The sequence below is a fragment of the Cylas formicarius genome, unplaced genomic scaffold (genome assembly GCF_029955315.1).
Source record: "Cylas formicarius isolate icCylForm1 unplaced genomic scaffold, icCylForm1.1 PGA_scaffold_10__41_contigs__length_53128322, whole genome shotgun sequence".
Lineage (NCBI taxonomy): Eukaryota > Metazoa > Arthropoda > Insecta > Coleoptera > Brentidae > Cylas > Cylas formicarius.
Genome location: NW_026844214.1, coordinates 3,382,737 through 3,403,602, shown reverse-complemented (window position 1 = coordinate 3,403,602; position 20,866 = coordinate 3,382,737). Strand labels below are relative to the sequence as shown.

General features: G+C 32.3%; 4 protein-coding genes across 4 annotated transcripts in view; 1 reads left to right on the top strand and 3 right to left on the bottom strand.

Annotated features, from left to right (window-relative positions):
- Positions 1-20,866, top strand: part of LOC132699254 (calbindin-32) — a 369,234-nt gene that overhangs the window by 228,990 nt on the left and 119,378 nt on the right. The gene's annotated exons all lie outside the window — the stretch shown is intronic.
- LOC132703380 (B2 protein-like) lies at positions 801-5,157 on the bottom strand. Its single transcript, XM_060672607.1, has 2 exons — positions 5,078-5,157; positions 801-1,221 (listed from the first exon to the last, which is right to left on the bottom strand). Exons 1-2 carry the CDS (start codon positions 5,123-5,125, stop codon positions 883-885), a joined length of 387 nt encoding a protein of 128 aa, XP_060528590.1. The 5' UTR covers positions 5,126-5,157; the 3' UTR covers positions 801-882.
- Positions 8,766-13,184, bottom strand: LOC132703829 (uncharacterized). Its single transcript, XM_060673334.1, has 3 exons — positions 13,066-13,184; positions 9,370-9,566; positions 8,766-9,309 (listed from the first exon to the last, which is right to left on the bottom strand). The coding sequence occupies exons 1-3, from the start codon at positions 13,127-13,129 to the stop codon at positions 9,058-9,060; spliced, it is 513 nt and encodes a 170-aa protein (XP_060529317.1). The 5' UTR covers positions 13,130-13,184; the 3' UTR covers positions 8,766-9,057.
- LOC132703822 (uncharacterized) lies at positions 13,190-18,925 on the bottom strand. The gene is made up of 3 exons (XM_060673323.1): positions 18,845-18,925; positions 18,560-18,756; positions 13,190-13,670 (listed from the first exon to the last, which is right to left on the bottom strand). Exons 1-3 carry the CDS (start codon positions 18,915-18,917, stop codon positions 13,374-13,376), a joined length of 567 nt encoding a protein of 188 aa, XP_060529306.1. The 5' UTR covers positions 18,918-18,925; the 3' UTR covers positions 13,190-13,373.

The window sequence follows — 20,866 nt, the reverse complement described above, 5'->3', positions numbered from 1 at the left end:
TTATCTGATCAAGAAGCGATCAAAAAAATGTTGCCAAGAAACCAAAACTTTGGAGAACCATGATATTCGCAAGAGAGCAACTCACTGCATTGTCTAGCAATGATTGCAAATAAAATACTTACCTTGAACAAACTGCTAGTTTCATTTGGGTGACAATAGGTTGTCGTGTATTGAATATTGTCTTTACTTAAGTCATGGATTTCTTCAAACTGATGCCTAGTCACTCGAAAGTACTGTTTCATTTGAACTTCACTTAAATGTATTGAAAGATTGAATTCCCCCTTTACAAATGACTACTTTCACTGGAACATTTTTTTCGTCCTTTCAAAATCGCGTACAAAACCAAACTGCCAATTTCCGAACCGGATTCTAAATCTAAACACAATTCGTTTTCTGTATCTGTAAAAATTATAATCAAATCCTAAAATACACCCTCATATTGTCACTTTTTACCATCGCTGTGAGGATAGACACTAAACGACGCTATGTTGTGCTACCTTTAATATGCGGGTGGCCTAAGCGATATTGTCACATCATAAAAGTGCATTTCCTACTAACCAACCATACTGCTATTGGAATAAAAAAAGTTATATCTATATTTTTTGAATGTTATTGTATATGTATTAATTCCTTGAAAACTTCAACGATGCTAAGCACTGGCAACATTGTCTCAGCAGTCTCAGCCCGTTAAGATATATATGTAAACAACGCCATCTACCACGGCTGGCCCCATGTTAGGGCTTGTAGTTGGCGAACGCGGTGTAGGATTTCTCGGAATAATAATGCAAAATTATGCAACACATTCTAACGATTTAATAGACATTACGCAATAGAACGTAGATTAACTAAACGAAGACATGAAGGTATGGAAACAGGTTAATATTATTTCAAGTTGTCGAACATGCACTTGATACTCTGGTAAGCAGTTTCTTCGGCGGTTTCCTTTTCGGTCAAGCACTTTCCGATCAGATCTTCAATTTTTCCGGAATCCGATATTGATTGGGCCAGTTTTTCTCGAATAACGTCAGCGTCGAACTTCCCGTCTTCGTCTATGTAGTTCAGCTTCTTGCCCAGACAGAGGATGTGCTTTTTTAAAGCCGGGTCTTCGACGAACTGTCCTTGAATCACTCCCATGATCATCGACTGTTGGGCGTTGCTCTCTTTTTGGCACTCCGGGTTGTGCTTCATGATGATTTGCAGATCTTCGGGCGAAAATTTCATCTGTAGCAAATTATTATGATCGTGAGGATCGTGTGTAAACAGCTCCTTCTTGTTATTTTCAACGTTATGGTGCAACACTTTAGAGCTGTTATTTGAATTTGATGCCATAAAAATTATAAACGATTCTAAGAATGTACGAGGTTAGCGCCAAAATTTCCCGGCCTGACATAGATGCAGCTCCAGTATCACGATAAAACTTTGTCTTCTTTTAAATGTATATCTTAGAAGGCGGCGAAAAAAAAATTGAAGTCTTGCATCAAATAGTTTTTAATTGGTAGCATTTTAAACAAGATGTGCCCGAAAAAATGTCGCAAATAACACAAATTGAGTATAGAGCAGTCATGAAGTTTTTGACAAAAGAAAGGTTAGCATCTAAAATTATTAAAGAAAGGCTGGATGGTGTGTACGGCCAAAGTTCTCCTTCGCATTCTGTAGTGAAAGAATGGGCAAAACGTTTTCGAATGGGACAGGAGTCCCTTGAAGATGATTCAAGAACTGGTCGACCAGCGGATGTCATAACGGAAGATATTGTTGCGATTGTGGAAGAGGTGGAATTGAGTGATCGAAATTTAAAGCTTAAGGAAATCTCAGAAGTTACTAAGCTTTCTGATACAAGTGTTCGTCGAATCCTGCATGATCGTTTGGGTATACATAAGGTTAGTGCAAGACGGGCTCCTAAAAAGCTTTAGGCTATTCAAAAACAACGCCGTGTCGAGTGTGCCCGGTCTTTTTTGCAACTGTGTGGGTCGGAACCGAAGCCTGTGATAGAAACTATTGTAACGGGAGATGAAACTGTGGTTTTCTATTATGACCCTCAATCGGAAAAAGAATCAATGGAGTGGCGTCGTAAGGGTGAAGCACCTCCAAGAAAATTCAGAGTCTGCCAGTCAACAAAAATGGTGATGGCCACGATCTTTTGGGATTGTGAAGGAATTCTTTTGATAGATTTTAAAGAAACTAATACCACTGTCAATGCTAAATATCACGCAACATTATTACATAAATTGCGAGATTGCATACGTGTAAAACGTCGAGGAAAACTGACCGGAGGCGTGCGTCTTGCACCTGTCCATACTGCTGGTGTTGCACAAGCTGCCATTTTAGAGTGTGGGTTCTAACAGATAGATCATCCTTCCTATAGTCCAGATATGGCCACCGGCGACTATTATTTGTGTGGATATTTGAAAAAGGACTTACGTGGACGGCGGTTTAACGACGAAGTTGAGTGAAAAGAGGCTGTTTTAGCTCATTTTGTGGACAAACCAAAAGAATATTTTTTGAAAGGGATTGAGTTGTTAAGAAAGAGATGTAGTGAAGTTAAGGGGGAATATATTGAAAAATAATAAAAAATTGTTACTCTACTTTGTTTCTTTCATATTCAAGCCGGGAAATTTTGGCGCTGCCCTCGTATATTCTGGTTAATCTATTTTATTCCTCCAAATTTATACGGGGTGCTTCAAGATTCATAGAACCTTAGACATTTAGGTTGGATTGTTCTGAAAATTTCGTTAGTTCCATGAGCGTCGATGCTCCATCAATTGCGACATTGCCGCTTGTTCAAAAAAGTAGCATCGATACTGAAATTTTAAATTGGATACCAAATATAGGGTGTCCAGTATAAATTGATGTACATGGGGATGTATGTATATTCAAAAAAATTATCTAGCTTTGTCGTATTTTAAGTCGCTATCCTTACGTAGATACGGGATGACGGGACTAGGGAACTAGAGGAAAGTCATCTAGAAAATCTCTTGTAACAACTTCTAATGAATTCCCATACTGGGTGTCCAGTCTAAGATGATGTACATGTATATATTGGAAACCACAATACTTTCCTTATTATAGGAGCTAAAACGTTCAAGTTTTCGGGATATGGATAAAAAATAATTGGACCTAGTAACCAAATTTCTCTGAAAACTCGATTACTTTGACATTTTCAGAAAAGGGTATTTTCATTCTAAGGAATGAACAATTTTGGTCGGTCGACAGTCCCCATGCCGCAAAAGAATTGGGATTTCAAATGAAATTTAGCTTAAATGTCTTTTACTAGTTAAAAGTTATAAGTTTTTTAATTAATGGTTTCAAATAGTAAGAACAGTGGTAATTGCTTTTCTCGAGAATCTTAGCCTTCACGAATTTGGAACCTCTTGGTAGCAACTAGATGGGGCAGCGGCTCACTGCAGTGAAGAGATGTCAAGAGAATTACACGCCTTCTGTGAGATTGGACAGAAATTGAACGTCATTTCACTTTTACCTACGAGGTGCATAAAGAGTTAAGTCATCATAGGATTGTACGATAGTTTGAACAAATAGATCCATCGGAGATAAAGAGGGTTGGCTACCACCATCAGGCGGGAGGGTCTGCTGCCTTTGGAAATAATCTATGGTACTTTATGTAAAATTTTGATGGGGAAATCTTATTTTTAGAGAAGATGGAGAAAAACTGATGGCGAAGTAAAAACCGCACATTGGCCTATTAAATTATGATTTTATTAATGATCTGCCTCTAAGGGACCTCGGAAATATATTGTAATTGGATAGATAACCAGCGGACTTAAAGCCAATGTCTTTGGGCCTTGTAGGCCTATAGATGCGTCTTAAAAATCGTAGTAATTAGGTATTTTACAGACGGGAATAGAAAATTATATTTGGTATTATGATCGAGGCGTCCAAAGCCTACTTGTTCAAAGTAGCAAAAGTTTTCAAAACAGGAACAGGAACAGGATCCGATCAAAATATTTAATGTGCCATATTTTTGTTCAGCGATTAAAAAATATACAGAGCGTCATAAATAAAAAAATCGTTTCGTCTTTTATATATATTCAACTATTGCTTTTTCAAAATATATATAACACAAAATATTTGTCAGAAAAAAAGTTACAGCGACATTTAAATAATGTATTCCTTATAACTCTGACACGGAACGGTTTTTGATATTATATTTTTGATGAAAATCGGGCCCCAAACAACGTAATGATTAATTTTTTTTGGTACTCGAAAAAAAAAATGAAATAATCTTGGAATAATATCAATACCACACAATGAAGGGGGTTTAAGTATTTGTTGGATCACTCTATTGCCCATTGGCGCACCTAGTGCTGGTTTATTACTCTACTCCGAAATTTTTGGCAAAAAAACACTTTTCTCTGATTTTTTTTATTGGTGATTCGACGGTAGTATACATTGCACTCATTTTAGTGTGCAATATATGAATTTATTTTTATTTATTTTAATTTGTTAATTTCCTATTTTCAGTTTTTTATGATCATCTGCTATTACATGTTTTCCTTCATTAGTAACTTTTTGTAATCATAAATATTTTAAATAAAAATTACGATTTTTTAATATGCGCTTTTATAATTAGCACTGCTATGGCTACTTAAAAAGAATTTTTATAAAAGTTATAAGTGTTAAATTAAATACCGTTTCAACAAAATTTTCACTACAGTATTTAAAATTATTAAAAATATAATAATAAGAAGAAAATTATTAGTATTTTTCAAACAAAAAAATCTTAGTAGTCTCTGTTATTAAGGCATAACTTTTAATTCTAAACAACTTTTCCTTATAACATTTTAGCCAATTTTTCGAAATAATAAATTTTTTGTCTTTCCCTCTAAACTGTTTAACTTGCAAATATTATTAGTGCACATAATATGATTATAGAACATGCACCAACTTTGGTAATATTAGCATTTTAGTTAGGCAGTTAGTAAAAATGACTAAATGAATGAATGACTAAAATGACTAGACTAATATCCTTTAACTTCTCACTTTATGTTATCAGTTTTCATGGATTTTAGGTTCGTTACTGATTAATGAGAACGAAAACCAAAAAATCATTGATGTTTCATACCTGACATGTGACACTGTACACCAATGCAAACAAAATAAATGCCCTCATTATGACTTAAGCCCGATCGATGCACAAAAGCGATAATATGATGCAAGAAGATCCACAAGCTTTATAGTTTAAAATGGATACTTAAAACTCGATTGTCCTCTGCAAGCTGTAATTTTTTCCCAATCAAACCTAACATCAGTTATTTTAATTAAAAATCTCAATAACCAAATTAAAAAAGCATTTGCCGTAATGTTTTAGGTCTCCTAATAGTATACCGGGTATTGAATTTGTCTAATATTATCCAAATTATTCCAGTAGCGAGTACCACGAAAACAACAAACCACGAGTTTATCTTGAACGTATCGAAGAATATTCTGTTTCATTGAATATGGTAAAAAAATCAATCAATTTGTTAGTGTTTGTCATGTCATATCATGTCATACACTCATAACTCTCATTTTGTAATCGTTTTAAATATATCGATCCCCTCAGGACTTGCTATTTCGTTTAGATGGAAGTAAATATATAAGGAATATCCCAACATTGCTGAGGATATTGACAACAGACTTCGAACTAACCTCATTTATTATTTATAATGACTTTACAAAAGCAATCCACAGACCTGGTTTTAAGTATCGGAAAGATCATGCCAGACAGATCGACAGACTACAGAAAAATGCGAGTAGTTGTCGAAATATTAGAGCAGGCTGTTATGGAATTGTTGAAATAAATGTAGTTTAATAAATCAGGCGCTGAAGTAATAAAGATGTTTTTTCTTTAAGCGCTTTAAAAGTGATTTAAAATATTGATTCCTTTCCGAATTCGCCATCAATACAATACAATATATATACAATTCTCCGTGTAACAATTTAAACTTATAATGATAATTAGAACTCTTGAATTTTCGGATGAGGGAATTCTCGATAATAATTAGTTTTTAATTAGTCATTTATTCTTCAGTTGTTTAGTACGGATTTTTTTGGGGTAATCATCATTGTTCATTATTTCATGAATTTCAAATTCATTCATTGGTACTTCATTTCATACTCCTCCGTAATATTGCCAGGATTCAAATTGCGATTAACTGGTAGTCGTTGAGGTCAAGTCAATTATTTTTTTCGATGTAATGATACTGCTGCAAGAATGAAAAAATTTCTTGATCTAAATCGGTATTGTATAGAAAGAAAGAATTTGGGCCGTTCATAGTCAAAATTATAGTCCAAATATATTATCTTCAGCGGGATATAGTGTAATAGTCCTTTTCGGTCAACAATGGGTTGCAGAATCTAACGAAAGGATTAAATTTCAGAAGACGGACGGCTTCTAACTAACAAATGAAACTATACGAGAATCTATAACGAAATTTATTGGGATCAGGATCACCTAATCTGGGAAAATATAGTCATATTAGCCGCCATGTTATTAAATTGTTAATCGAAACTGTTCCGGCCGGACGTTGTTCGTAATCGGGACAGTTTAATAAGCGTTGTCGCCTCGTTTTAGCTGTAACGATTGGTTTTATAGCTGAATAATGCTTACTTTATCTCGGCAAAAGTGACGAGAAAATTGTGTCACAAGCGCCATCATTGTTTTATTCTCGTCAATAAAATGTCTACGGGATAAATTGACACAGTGGCGTATCAAAATATGTATAATATAGGTTTTAAACATAATTGTCGTGATAATAATAGTTTTCGTCGCTGCTATAAGACACGAACGCCAAACAGAAATTAGAAAAACAAACACGCGAAATCGCAAAAATTCGAAATAAACAGTCGCAAACTGCCTACCTGATTTCTTTAATGTAATTTTAATTTATAATGTGAATTTTTCTATAAATAAGGTTAGGTTATATAGGGAACTTGCCAATTTTTTTATTAAATTGGAATCGAATTAACCCAAAAATGCTCGGGAGACGGTGTGACGTCACACCGCAGGAAAGTACAGAGCACGTTATTAGTATAACAGCCATTTCAAGCATTTCTCATTGGTTTCTTACCAAAGTTGCATCGTTAGTCTTGGTTTATATGTGTTTAAGGTTCAATTCTTGCATTTACTATAGAAACTACACTTTATAAACACTGATCCATGCATAATTTAGTAGGAGAGACCACGCGAAGGTTAAGTTTTCATTAACTTAACAAGTTAAAAAAAAAGTTGAAAAAATTCCCACAAAAATAAGGAAATTGCTCAAAAAATAAAATCATATAAATGCAACAAAATCGTAAGATATTATCAGAAGAAAAATTCCAATCACAATTAAATTATCTGAAAAAAAGGTTTAAAATTTCTATTAAAAGTTTGTTGACGTTTGTTGGTTCTGACAGTCATGTCAGTGAATATATTCGTGTTGTTGCAGAAAAAGCATAGAAATCAACACGCTTGGTAATAGTCTACTATGCGACAAGTGCGGTAAACGGTATTTGGAGAGAAATAAAAAGTTTGCTAAACGTGTTGTAAACTGCACTTTTTGTACGACCGTTAGTTTTTTTGTACCTTTTTACAAAACAACACGAATACAGCGACCAACGTCAAAATTCAAGCCGTGGAGTAAAATCTCCGAAAACATCCGATTGCTCCCAAACCCGGAAATGTCCGAAGAGACTCAAGTGGTAAGTAATAAGTACGTATTGTGAAGGGAGTAGAAAAACTTTTGAAGTCACTCGTTTATTAAACAGTCGCTCCGCTCGTGAATAGTAAACTCGTAACTCAAATGTTGTTTACCACATTTGTTGCATAATATACTATTTTATTATCTGTTCTGAATATTTTGGACTAATAATAATAGAACAATTTTGGGTATGCGGTATAAAAACTAAATGAAACTGAAAATTTCTTGATATAATTTTATTAATGAAAGCTTGTTTATAAAACTACTTAAATAGAGTTAGCAAAGCAATAAAGCAATTATGAAATTCCGGTACGCGGTATAAAAACTATATATAATTGAAAATTCATTGTTATAATTTTATTATTAAAAGCTTGTTTATAAAACTACAAAAATGGAGTTACGTGATTTTATGAATACAAGTTTAATATAAATACAATAAAGCAATTAGGAATTTCGTGTATGCGGTATAAAAACGAAATGTGACTGAAAATTAATTGTTATAATTTTATTAATAAAAGGTTGTTTATAAAACTACAAAAATGGGGTTACTTGATCTTATAAATACGTGTTTAATGTAAATATAATAAAGCAACAGGAATTTTGGGTAGGCGGTATTAAAACTAATTCTAACTGAAAATTCATTGTTATAATTTTATAATTTTATTATTAAAAGTTTTTTTATAAAAATACAAAAAAAGAGTTGGGTCATTTTATAAATACAAGTTTGATGTAAATATAATAAAGCTATTAGGAAACTTGGGTATGCGGTATAAAAACTAAGTAAAAGTTTATTTATAAAACTACAAAAAAAGAGTTGGGTAATTTTATAAATACAGTTTAATATAAACATAATAAAGCTATTAGGAAGATTGGGTAGGCGGTATAAAAACTAAATCTAACTGAAAATTCATTGTTACAATTTTATTAATACAAGCTTATTTATGAAAGTACAAAAATAGAGTTGGGTAATTTTATAAATATAAGTATAATATAAATATAACAAAGCAATTAGGAGTTTTCGGGTATGCGGTATAAAAACGAAATGTAACTGAAAATTCATTGTTATAATTTTAATAATAATAATAATAATAATAATAATAATAATCATAATTTCTTTATAAAACTAGAAAAAAAGAGTTGGGTAATTTTATAAATTCAAGCAATACGTTCATTCTAAATTCGAAATCCGGAAGCTTTTTCTGTTAGTTCTTTCATTTTAGTAACCGTGTCTATTGCAATTGCCGATTCTTGTTGATTATACAGAATCGGACAAGTAGGAACATGTTTTATTTTACACTACCTTTCGAGCACAATAATTTTTAGTCAGAAGTATGAAGTCTTGCATTATATTCCTCCGAAAGCGTTGGTCAGGTAATAAGTCTTACTCAAAGGCAAGAACTTCGTAACATTTTGAAACGTATTCACGTTGTCCGTGGACGAAATACATCTTCCCTTCGTTCTGAAGAACTTTCCCTATTTGATAAACTCCTTTGTATTTAATCCTTCCGATTTTCAGCCATCGGCCGCTTTCAATGCCACCGTTGACCAAAAACTCCGTAGCGGCAGTTAAATTAAAAGTGGCCTGCTTGGTTTTCACCCATTTGAACGAGCTCCTGCGTTGGCTGCACAAAATCTGAAACGAATATCTCTATTCGAGTGCCCAATTCGTGTTATTCGAGGAAATCGCGATTACCCAAACGAATTCTTGCGTTTTACGAATTCCCCTGAACCCTACCTCGACGTTAACTTCGTCGGGGATAATTTTGGTTGGAAACAGGCCATAATTCGCGATAAAAACTTTACCGACGTAGAACGCGGTGTCGTTGTTTTGGCCGCCAGGGACGGCGTCTACCGGCAAATGGTTGAAGTAATATTCTCGCCAATAATAATCTGAAAATAAATTTCACCGTATAATGAGTTTCTGAAAACAGAATGAAAAATGCGATTAAAATGTTTGGAGATATCTGAACCTGCGAATAAGCTTGCATTTTAATTGAAAATTCTACCTGCAGGTGTCAGTTAAGATTTTTGTTTTGTTTATTTTTTCTCTTGACATATCGATATCGAATTTATATTATACGAGGGCTGCCTTTTATATTTCGGGATTTTCTTGAACTAGTCCTGCCATCTGGCGACTAACGTTTTCATAGGAAAGTTTGACATTTTGAGGTTAGGTTTACTCAGTTAGGTTTTGGCGAAAGAGTGTTGTTTGTGTTTTTTGTGATAAATTAAAAAAATTGTGACTGTTAAAAATGAAACTTAATCGGGAGCATTTTCGTGCAATATTTTGTACAACATTAGACGTGGACTAACTCAACAACAATACATCCATGAACTTAATTCGACTTTTGAAGTTCAAGGGGATCATTGGAACCAGCATACATACAATTTTACATGAACGTTTGGCTGCAAAAAAATTTGTTCGCGTTGGACTCCTCACAATTTGACATCAGCTCTATCACGTCTATGACATCGTGACAGGTGATGAATCATAGATCTAAAACCAACCGGCGCAGAAGAATCACTCTCCACGACGACAATGCTAGCCCTCACCGATCAGTGCAAACAAAGAAATTTTTGAGCATTACAAACGTTGATTTGATGAGCCATCAAATCATACAGTCTTGATTTAACACCTAAAGACTTCTTTTTATTCCCACACATTAAGAGTAAATTACATGAGCAATGATTTTTGTTTTGGAGGTGCCCTACTCGATGTGGGAAAAATGCCTTGGTGATGACTGGCTTATGATTTCTAACGCCTTGAACTGTATAAATTTAACAAACAAACTTTTTTTGTTATTTATATCTCATAAAAATTGCTGTTTTTGACGTGCCTCCTAGCGACTCGTAAAAAAATGAATATCGTGACATTCCTCCATCCTGAATTTGACGAGATAAAAAAATAGATCAAACAAAACAGTTCCCTTATCTAGAGTAGATTACGTTAGAACCAATTTTGATATAGGTTAATTTGGAATATCTTTGAGAAACCCCGTTTTTTTCTATTCTACAGTAGAGGTTACGCCCCCTAGCGGCCAGTTTATGAACTTGAAAATAATTTGCAGCTTTATCTCTTGGCTGTTATATATATATATATATATATATATATATATATATATATATATATATATATATATATATATATATATATATATATATACATAAATAACTTTTCTAAGTCGCAAGTCGCAATGCGAGTATTTACTGTATGTTTATGAACCAACAATTTAAGTTTCTGAAAATTATTAATTGGATAGGTACTTATTATGTCTTATTGTAGCATGTTGCCGGTGCATTAGATACTTCTCTAACATCAAAGTTTAGACCAGTCATATCGCAGCACACGGAATACCAAATTTTCTTTTTCCAAATGAAAAATCTATGTAATTTGTGGCACTGCTTCTTGCTTTATGCTTTTTCGTGGTTTTTTCTCTTTTTCTCCCTTATACGAGAACATGTAACAGTAGAATCGCGATTGAAATTGATGATATTGATATTTCATATGGTTCATTAATTGATGGATTAAAAAATTTGAAATTTTGTTGGAAAACATGCAGTATTTCAAACCTGCTCCTGAACGACTGACATTTTTTAGGAAAACCCACAATGATGTATTTTCAGTCAATCCAATATTTTTGGGCAAAACTTGGGGATTTAGTAAAGGAGCGTCTAGAAAAAATATGGTAAAGGAGTTCGCTATCTAATTTTACATGGTGGCTCTAAAAATGGCTTTGTGGAGTTGGCGAGACTTATTTTTAAATCTGGCTGCAATGAAAACTGAAAATTTTGAAAGGTGGTTTATATTTCTTTTTTTTTTATGTTAAACGAAGCTTTTTTAGCCAATGAACAGAGATAAAATTTTGGTTTTCTAAGCACAGAAAGTCTCGTTTTCTCAATACTAATGTGTTTTGGAAAAAACAAACTTTTATAACATTTTTTACTTTACTTAAATTATAAATCAGTAAATTCTTGAAAATACAAGCCCTGTGGCACTTGATTAGTTGTTTGTTTAACAGAAAAACAAGAAATAATTTAAAAATTCATAAGACAAAACAGTATATTATACCAAACGTCTTGCATAATAAACTTTTTCTACGTCCGTTAGTTTTTGGGTACATTTTTACAAAACAACACGAATACATTCGATAATATCTAATGCTGGACAAGTATTTGAGAAATGTTTAGAGCATCTCTAAAAGAACCAATTTGGTTTCAGAGAGGGAATCAGTACAGCTGCTGGCACGACGTTTCAATTGATGAATGTGAAAACGTATTACACTCTTTATCGATCTTGCGAAGGCCTTTGACGCAGTTTCCCATACTTTGGTGCTTGAGGCTTTAGAAGCCTGCTGAGTAAGGGGAATTGTGTTGGAGGTTTTTGGGAGCTACCTTACAGACCGCACGTCGGGAAGACTATGAGCGAGATAGGGACAATTTAACATATCATACCACAGGGTATGGTAATAGGACCCACACTTTTCAACATTTATTTATAAAGAAAAAAGACGACTTAAAATATTGTTGAAAAGTTTATGTCGGATTGAAGTATCAAGCCTTTGTGTCTGTTTTAACTCGGAGCTAGGGCTAATTAAACTCTTATCAGTGAACTAATAACATTTTTCTTTTTCTTTATCTTATAGTTTTCGTTATTGGTAATTGGGGAGCCTTACTTTTTTTTCCAAACCTTTTATTATTATTATTGTTATTATTATTATTTTATTCATTATTCTTTATTGTTGTTTGAAGTAATATCTAAACTGGTTAATTAGGTACATTACTTTAGGTGCCAGATTAGTCATAACGATGGGAGCCATATATAATAGTGCAAGTGTAGTAATTATAAGGTTTGCTGTGCACTAATTGTGGTTGCGAATTTAAATTAAAATTGAAATTAAATTGAAATTGAACGTTCACTGATATTACCGTTAAAATGAACGTCAATATTCAAGCTGTGCGATAATATCCCGGAAAAGCCCCAAAGATCCGTGGAAAACGAAAGTAGAAATCGGTGTATAATTAGGTACTTTACAGAAGGGAGTAGGAATAAAAATTATAATTATAATTTAAATAAATAAATAAATAAATAAATAAATATATATATATATATATATATATATATATATATATATATATATATATATATATATATATATATATATATATATATATATATATATATATATATATATATATATATATATATATATGTATATATATATATATATATATATATATATATATATATATATATATATATATATATATATATATATATATATGAAGAAGTTAAATATTCTGTATTCTCTGAATATTTATGATTTGCTTTTAACTAACTAATTTACTTAATTACCTAAATAATTAAAGGAAACCAATTATATTAGTTTACCTTTCAAAGATATAACCTCCAAACTTTCCAAACACAGAATATAGCACCAGATAACCTGTTTCATTTTTATCCTATTAGGCACAGCACTATGAAAACACAACTTTGTTATTAACTAGTTATATTCTGCAACACAAGCACGTGTACGTAAGATTTTAGACTGATCTAATCTCAACTTTTCAACGCCTATTGATAACCCCATTGTTTATTATTCATTAATGGATCCATTAATTATAAAGACAACACGCTTTACATTCTACATGATAGTGAATCTATCCGATCATAACCGAAAACAAGTAAGGTGCGAATTTTCAATTCAATCGTGGTTCGATAAAAACCGAATTGTCAAATTTCAACACTTCGTACGAAGGCGCGTTGTGTTCGTTGCCGTCATGGGCAAAATACATAATGGCGTTGCCGACATTTCCTTGTAACACTTTTCCGATAACAATCTGCCCTTGGTACTTGACCCTGCCGATGAAGAGCCACTTCTGGTCTTCGATGCCCCCTCGTATCAGATGATCATTCACAGTCGTCAAATGGAGATGGGTTTTGTTGGCAGAGGTCCACTTGAACGCGTCAGAATCTGGATACCGGCTGCATAGTATCTGGAAAAATGGCGGTTTAATATCGAGTACCCTTGACATCGACTTTTTATTACTATTATTATTATGTCATATAAGGGTAACAAAAAAATAGTCCAATACATCCTACTAAAACAATAAATACAGTTTTCATTCCACAACTGAATATTTCTCTGAACTACGAACTCCTCGGCCAACTTAAATCTATAAAAATTTTAGCAATGGAGGTATTTTTTAAAATCTTTCTTGTGCCCTGATAAATAAAACGAAAACTATTATTTTTTGAAAGAAACGCTAACTCATTCGAGAATATTGGTTTGAAGGTTATCGTAAATAATGAGAACATTAATATTGTCGATTCTTGCAAGAATTTAGATGCTGTTTTCAGTAGAGAAGTTATGGGAAAGTAAGAACTCTCTATATGTTCAAAGATCTTTTAAATACAGACATCAAACTAAAGTTGTGAGAGTCTCTGTAATATATAGTATACTGGCCGGGGCTTCTTCAACAATGATCAGATGAGACCACAGAGGCTGCAAAATAGTTGTCTGGGGTTTTGTTATATAAAAAAATTTCAACACATTTGACCGTATTATCGCGAATCCGGACTTTCCGACGTTTCCGACTTTAGAAAGCCTCTAACTAATCCTATTTATTTTCCTTATCTCTGTATAGTTATGCTAGATCTCGTCACCCTCCTATCATATACTGTTTTATTGCTTATAGATATGTAAATAACGGCCTGTTATTATTATATAAAAGTAAGAAAATGATCATAAGCAAATAATAGATAAATGAATCAAATTGATAAAGTTGATACCAATATTATTAGTTATTTCGGATTTAATAAATGTTTTAAATCTGATTTTAAATGTTGAAAGTGTTTTACCATTGAGAAATCCTATTATTTTCTTGAAACTGTTATAGAGACAAAAAGAAAGTATCTCTGTCCTATAGATATGACAATGATTTGGTTCATTCTGTTTCTGATTTAGTAAGGATGTTCATAATTTCTAATAGGAATTTTATTTAAAATGATTTGGACTGCTGTTTTTTGAAAATAGAGTTGTTTTGCATCGAGCATACCTGATTCATTAAGAATATGTGTTATTGGATAACACCTATCACTTTTATAAATAATTTTTGAAATTCGTTTTTGTGAAATGTTAATTTGTTTTTCAACCCACCTCATGCTAAAATGCCGTAACTTAAATGCGACTGAGCTAGTGTATGGTACGAATTTTTAGTTGACTTTTAAAATTTTTGAAAAAAAAAAAGCATTTTTTGATTTATTCGGAGTGGTGGTCCCATCTCGAATGAATGTCGACAAGATACTTAGATGTATTACAAGATTTGATATTAAAGTTTCTCGAGTTATGAGATGATTCCTTATCTCAGAATTCGGAAAAGGGTCATAAATATTTGAATAAACTCTTAAAATTCGTTGGATTATAATCGTTTTTATTTATTCAAACCTATAAAATTTCTTGCTTGCACTTTTTTTTTTAGAATATGGAAAACATTCTAACAAATGAAAAAGAAAACAATGTCCATATTTAACAATAAGAAGTTGCTAGGTTTACTAAAAACACCAAACATCTTTTCTGAAGTCAAAATTTAACAAGAATGTACAGCCTTAATAGCAACGCAAACGATATTTCCATCACTCTGTATTGAAACAAGATAGAAATTTTTGTATTTGGGTTCAAAATAATCAAGAAAAAAAATTCGTTGCCAAAACATTGGTTTCACAAGGGTTTACAGTTACAGTGAGACGCATTACATATTTGGGGTAAATTTCCTTATAGAAAGAGGAGTTTAGTGATTTCATATTAAAAGTTTGAATAAAAAATCGTTGCATTTTTTTTAATTTTTTTATTATTCTGTTTTAATATTTTTTGTTAATTTTATCATATTTGACATTTCCAAAAAATAGTGATTTAATATAAAGTTAGCAATCAAACGTTTTGTCATTGTTAATATGCGAAGCGGCTATTAATTGGTCAAGAAAATAATGGCGAAACATTTTTTTTTGTGCGTGGCAGTACTTAGAAAAAGATTTAAAGATTTGCTGAAAAATTCCCATATCGATGAAAATGATATGTGATGAAAATTATAATTATGATACAAGCTATAGTTAATAATTATAGCTATAGCTAATGATAATTTTGAACATTTTATGAGTTATAAAGAAACTTTTATGTAAAGATTTATAATTGAAAATATAATTTTTATAATTTTTTTCCCCAGTTGTCTTCTAATATGTTTTTTTACTGTTAGAACTTTCTCCATTATTTTGTTTTTCTTATTGACTCGAGATGTTTTTCTGCATAAGAATGATTATAACATAAAAAATGACCAAGTTGGGTGGCATAAAACAATCATTCAAAGATGCCTTAATATAAAAATGGATTTTCAAACTCACAGCAAACCAAATAAGTGACTTTTCTGTAGTCATTGGTTGTTTTTTTCTTTTTCATGTTTCACAATGAAAATAGGCAACTTTATACAGAATTATAAAAATGAGGTAATTCTATTTGATGAAATCAATCCCTTGAAAGACTCTTGTCGAAGAAATCAATAGATATGTTTAGACTTTCAATCCAAATTATTTAACATGGAGGATGTTCTACTTAAAATAAGAAAATTGTTACTTACGAAAATATGAGCATCCTGTCCATACAACAATATAATATTTAAAACTATGAGTGAGTCAAACACCTTTTGTCTCTAAGTTCTTCTAAATATTTTTTACAAATTTTCAGAAAGGTATCACCTCATAATAAACAAGCCATCATTCATAATTTTAAGTTTTGTTTAAGTGGTAACTATTAATATTGATATGCGAATGTAAATCGGGATATGGAGGTTTTTCAATTTGCAAAATTCATACCTGTAGATGGCGCATATTGTTCTACTTATTTAAGCGGTCATAGCTGTTTCTAGGTACAATAGCTCTTTTTAAGTACATGGAGGTGAAAAATCATTTTTTATTTCTGAATATAGATTTGAAAGGCTACATTTGAATCTCAATTTTTACCATTTCTTTTTATAATTTCTAAAATCGCAGTAGCTTTAATTATTCACTTAGTTTTATTAATAATCAATAAAATATGAACTTCAAATGTGAGTTAGGAAAAACGAAAACAAGATTACAACTTTTTTCAGCAGCAAAACGTACAACTTATATAAACTTTCGTTTTAAAATTAATCTCGAAATCAATTCCTATAGTTAAACTATATTTCTGCCCTGCATATACATTTAAGATGATTAACTACTTTCCGGATTTATTGTATTTAAAAATTAATAATAAATACTACAAGTCTTACTTGCTGTTTTTCGACAAAAATGGCAGGTTTATTATTAATTAATAATATAGCTATGTTAATCTTCGAGACCACCAAGTTCACCTTGCTACAGATGCAAGGTCATATAGCATAGCTTTTGGTGTGCAAAGCTCTTCACCACCAAAACTCAATATTCGGAGTTGGAAAAATAGTTGAACAATATAACTGCTTGTGAAAGCTATTAAACGTGGTCCATGAGATTACCAAGAAAGAGCACAGGAAGAAAAGAAACTGTAATAAATGAAGGCGTAAAGACTGCCATCAGAAGAATAATACCTAAACGAAATACCATGATTGGTTACGAATTAACTCAAAATTGAAAATCGGTTTTATTAGATAAGGAGAGCTTTCAGACAGGTTAGACAGTTTCCAAGTGGAAACAGCCATTATGAAAACATAGATTTTACAAGGATTTACATTTTTAATTTCCTTATTGACAGTCGAGTTTAGTGTTTTAATTATAAAAGTTTGAATGAAAAAATTGTTGATTTTTTTTTAATTTTGTTCTTATTCTTTTTTTTGTTTCTTGTCAATTTTATCATATTTGGCATTCCAAAAAAATAGTAACATAATATAAAGTTTGCAATAAAACGTTTTGTCATTGTAAATATGCGATGGAACTCAAAGCTGCAAATCAGTTTTATTAGATAAAGAGAATTTTCAAAGACAGTTTCCAAGAGAAATCGAAGGATATACAACATATACCGTTGGTTAAGCATGGCGTCATAAAAATTTAAAAAGAGCTGGGCTAGCTTTTATGGAAGAATGGTCCACTGGAATAAGGTTAAACATTAATAATTACATGACTTACTAGCATTTCAACCATAACGGAGTGGAATCTATCATTAAGACATGAAGCCTGATGTTTGTGAAGGCTAGATTTTGGTGCTAGATTATATTCCTTCTGGGTACATTAAACTCATAAATAAAGTCAGCTACAACTCAAGAAAATCCTAAAAAAAATGCCTACGTCTTCTCGAAAAAAAAAAACAATAATTCGTTGGCTTATTTTAAATAAGAAGCAATTTCAGGACGATATGCTGACAAAAGGAGCTACTGGAAATTGTAAATGTCAACAAACCTCTTTGTACGAAATTTCTTCTGCGTATAAAGTTTGGAGCTAAGCATAGCTCCACTTTTAAAATCTCCCTCATGCCATAGGGAATAATGTGGATGGTGAAAAATAGAGTCCATCAAACCCGTGGTTGACATAATAATTTAATTTTCGGGAACCTATCATTGCAATTTATCTGAACTATAAGATATAACCTTAAAAGATATAGACTAAGCACTAATATACAGTATGGTTAAGTTACAAAAAAATAGGCATAATCTTTGAGGTTAATTGTTTCAGATTTTGGATTGGACTATTAGAGTTTAATACATTTTGATAAATATATTGCCATCTTATATTTTTATTTATTTATTTATTAGTTATTTCAGGCCACTAAAAACCAAACATTCGCACATCATTTTTTGTATTTCCTAAACTTCTTTCTCAACCGAGATTTCCAGACAACATTTACGAATTTGACTTATTCATGTGCCCTAGACCTTGATATCACCTGTATAAATTCTTGCGATTTCTTCGCTCCCTTCCAAGGCACGTACACCGTTTTATCTCCGGGATAAATGGTAGTTGGAAATATTCCCTCTTTTTGCAAAAACGCTTGCCCTATATAAACCTTTTCTTGATTCATATCCGTTCCCCCCGGAACCGCATCTTCCGGTACCTTTCCGGTGTAATCCTTCCAGTAATAATCTGTAACATCAATAACTGTAAATGTCCTTAGAATCTGATGATTTTTCATAATGAAAAATTCATCCTGGAAATAATGTTTGTAGCTTACCGTTTAAACCGGATACACTTATGTCATTATTTAAGAAGTAACAAAGTAAATAAACCACTGTGGGGACCTTCATACTCCTCGCAGCTGTTCTCGTGAACTAAGTATCAAGAAGTTATCGAGGTCGTCACCTTATTGGAATTTATCGTTATTCATACATGTAAAAACAAGTTTCGCATCAGTCCGATCGGGATTTTTTTACTTCAGATCGTCGCGTCGGCTCTTGTCGGTAGGGCTTCATTTTAATTTTTTGAAAATGTTCGTCACTTACCGACGAATTCAATTGAAATAAAGCTTTAATAACTAGCTAGATGTATTTCAAAAATATTTACCCTCAAAACATATACCTTAATTATGACACCTAATTTTGTTTAGATGTTTTCTTTCTAATTAACTTTACTGTGTGTCTTAATGCGATAGAAGAAAAAACAAAACTTGCAATGTCACATCATTCGTACTGGGTGTCATTTTATTCACATTATAAAGGCTACCCTATAAGTAATGGTAAGTGGCAAAATAGAAAATTCTTTAGGCAAAATATTCCGATTTTTTACACAAAAATTATGTATTTTTTAAATTTCATCCCAAGTCGCTGTTTTCGAGAAGTTTGGGTTTGAAATTATCAGTATATCATCAAAATTTCATTTTTTATAGCATCGATTTTAAAATAACCTAGATAATGCATATAACTGAGCTGATATGGTAGTACAGACCTTAACAGCTCCTAATACTGAATGAAAGCCATTTTATTTAAATACAATTCTGGTTTTAAACCAAAGTATTAATAAAAATATACTTATATTCGGCAATAAATGTTCTGTGACGAACATAATCACAATAAAAGACATGTGTTTTATATACAGACGATCCTACTTTAACTAATGTGACAGAACGGTTTACCCAAAACAGATTGTACCTTACCACAGAGAAAACTGACGGAATGATAATTTCAACCAATCTTAAATTGCAGAAAGATATTATCAACTAAGCTGTTGAGCATTCGCATAGATGACTCATTGAAGTGGACGGTTCACCTAGACATATGGTGTAACAAATTCGCTATCAGCATATTTTTAATGAGACGGTTGAAATCATTTCTTAGCTTAGAGACGCTTAAAAGCTCCTAGTGTGCCCTTATCCCTTAGTATTAATCAAATCTTTATATTGCAAAAGCTTCTAGTGCGGATCATATGTAGGGCTATCCAACGCGCATCCTGCAGGCTATTATTTGCTTCGATGAAAATTTTGACAGTCCATTCAATGTATATCTTTCAGTCGCTAATTGAAAAACACAAAAGAAATCTTACTTGTAACTAAGAAGTTCATAAATATCCAACTTTTACTTGCACATCCCTTGGACGCTCTATTTCGGCGAGGAACTCCTTCCCCACTCTACTCTACAACAGGATGAACATCTCTACTACATCCCTACCGTTCCAGTCGTTCAAAATGAAGGTAAAGGAATATACATTGCGGCACGTCCAATCTAAAATTGTTTAAAATATTTGTTTGTGTTTGTCTACAATTGTGTATGCTATTCTATATTGGACGTGTGTAAAAGAATTATATTGGTGATGACATTAAATAAAATCTAATATAATATAATCTAATTCACTAAACAGGGTGGACAACTATCGTCTAAGGTTATATAGAGACACGGACTGGATAGATATTTTATAAGCTCTAGAATAGTGTCATAAACAAGTAGGAAATGAAACTATTAGAGGTCAGGTCACTCAGGGCTGTCCAAAAGGAGTGTTTTTTTTTATTACTCCTGTCGAACTTGGTTCCAAACAGTCTTATTGGTCAATAAGGAAATGAGCCATGAAAACCACACCACCTAAAGTTCTGTCAACGTCTACGTCGATGGTTGGAGGAGAAAAAAGGATCAGGAAGAGGAGTGTGTCTATGGGTCAGGTGCCCACTGTAATGCTTATGGAGCATTGCTGAAGCAGCAAAAGAAATCAAAGCAGTTCTGGTACTTCATGGACCACGTTTTGGCAACTTGGAAGCTATTGAACTATC

Bases quoted from the DNA above. Each gene is read 5' to 3' on its own strand.
- LOC132703380 (XM_060672607.1), bottom strand. From the start codon at position 5,125: ATGAGGGCATTTATTTTGTTTGCATTGGTGTACAGTGTCACATGTCAG. The intron at 1,222-5,077 runs GTATGAAACATC...AATTTGCTACAG, and splicing joins TGTACAGTGTCACATGTCAG to ATGAAATTTTCGCCCGAAGA.
- LOC132703829 (XM_060673334.1), bottom strand. From the start codon at position 13,129: ATGAAACAGGTTATCTGGTGCTATATTCTGTGTTTGGAAAGTTTGGAG. The intron at 9,567-13,065 runs GTAAACTAATAT...ATTTATTTTCAG, and splicing joins GGAGGTTATATCTTTGAAAG to ATTATTATTGGCGAGAATAT. The intron at 9,310-9,369 runs GTAATCGCGATT...TATTCGTTTCAG, and splicing joins AAACGCAAGAATTCGTTTGG to ATTTTGTGCAGCCAACGCAG.
- LOC132703822 (XM_060673323.1), bottom strand. From the start codon at position 18,917: ATGAAGGTCCCCACAGTGGTTTATTTACTTTGTTACTTCTTAAATAAT. The intron at 18,757-18,844 runs GTAAGCTACAAA...TTGATGTTACAG, and splicing joins AAGTGTATCCGGTTTAAACG to ATTATTACTGGAAGGATTAC. The intron at 13,671-18,559 runs GTGATATCAAGG...CCATTTTTCCAG, and splicing joins AATCGCAAGAATTTATACAG to ATACTATGCAGCCGGTATCC.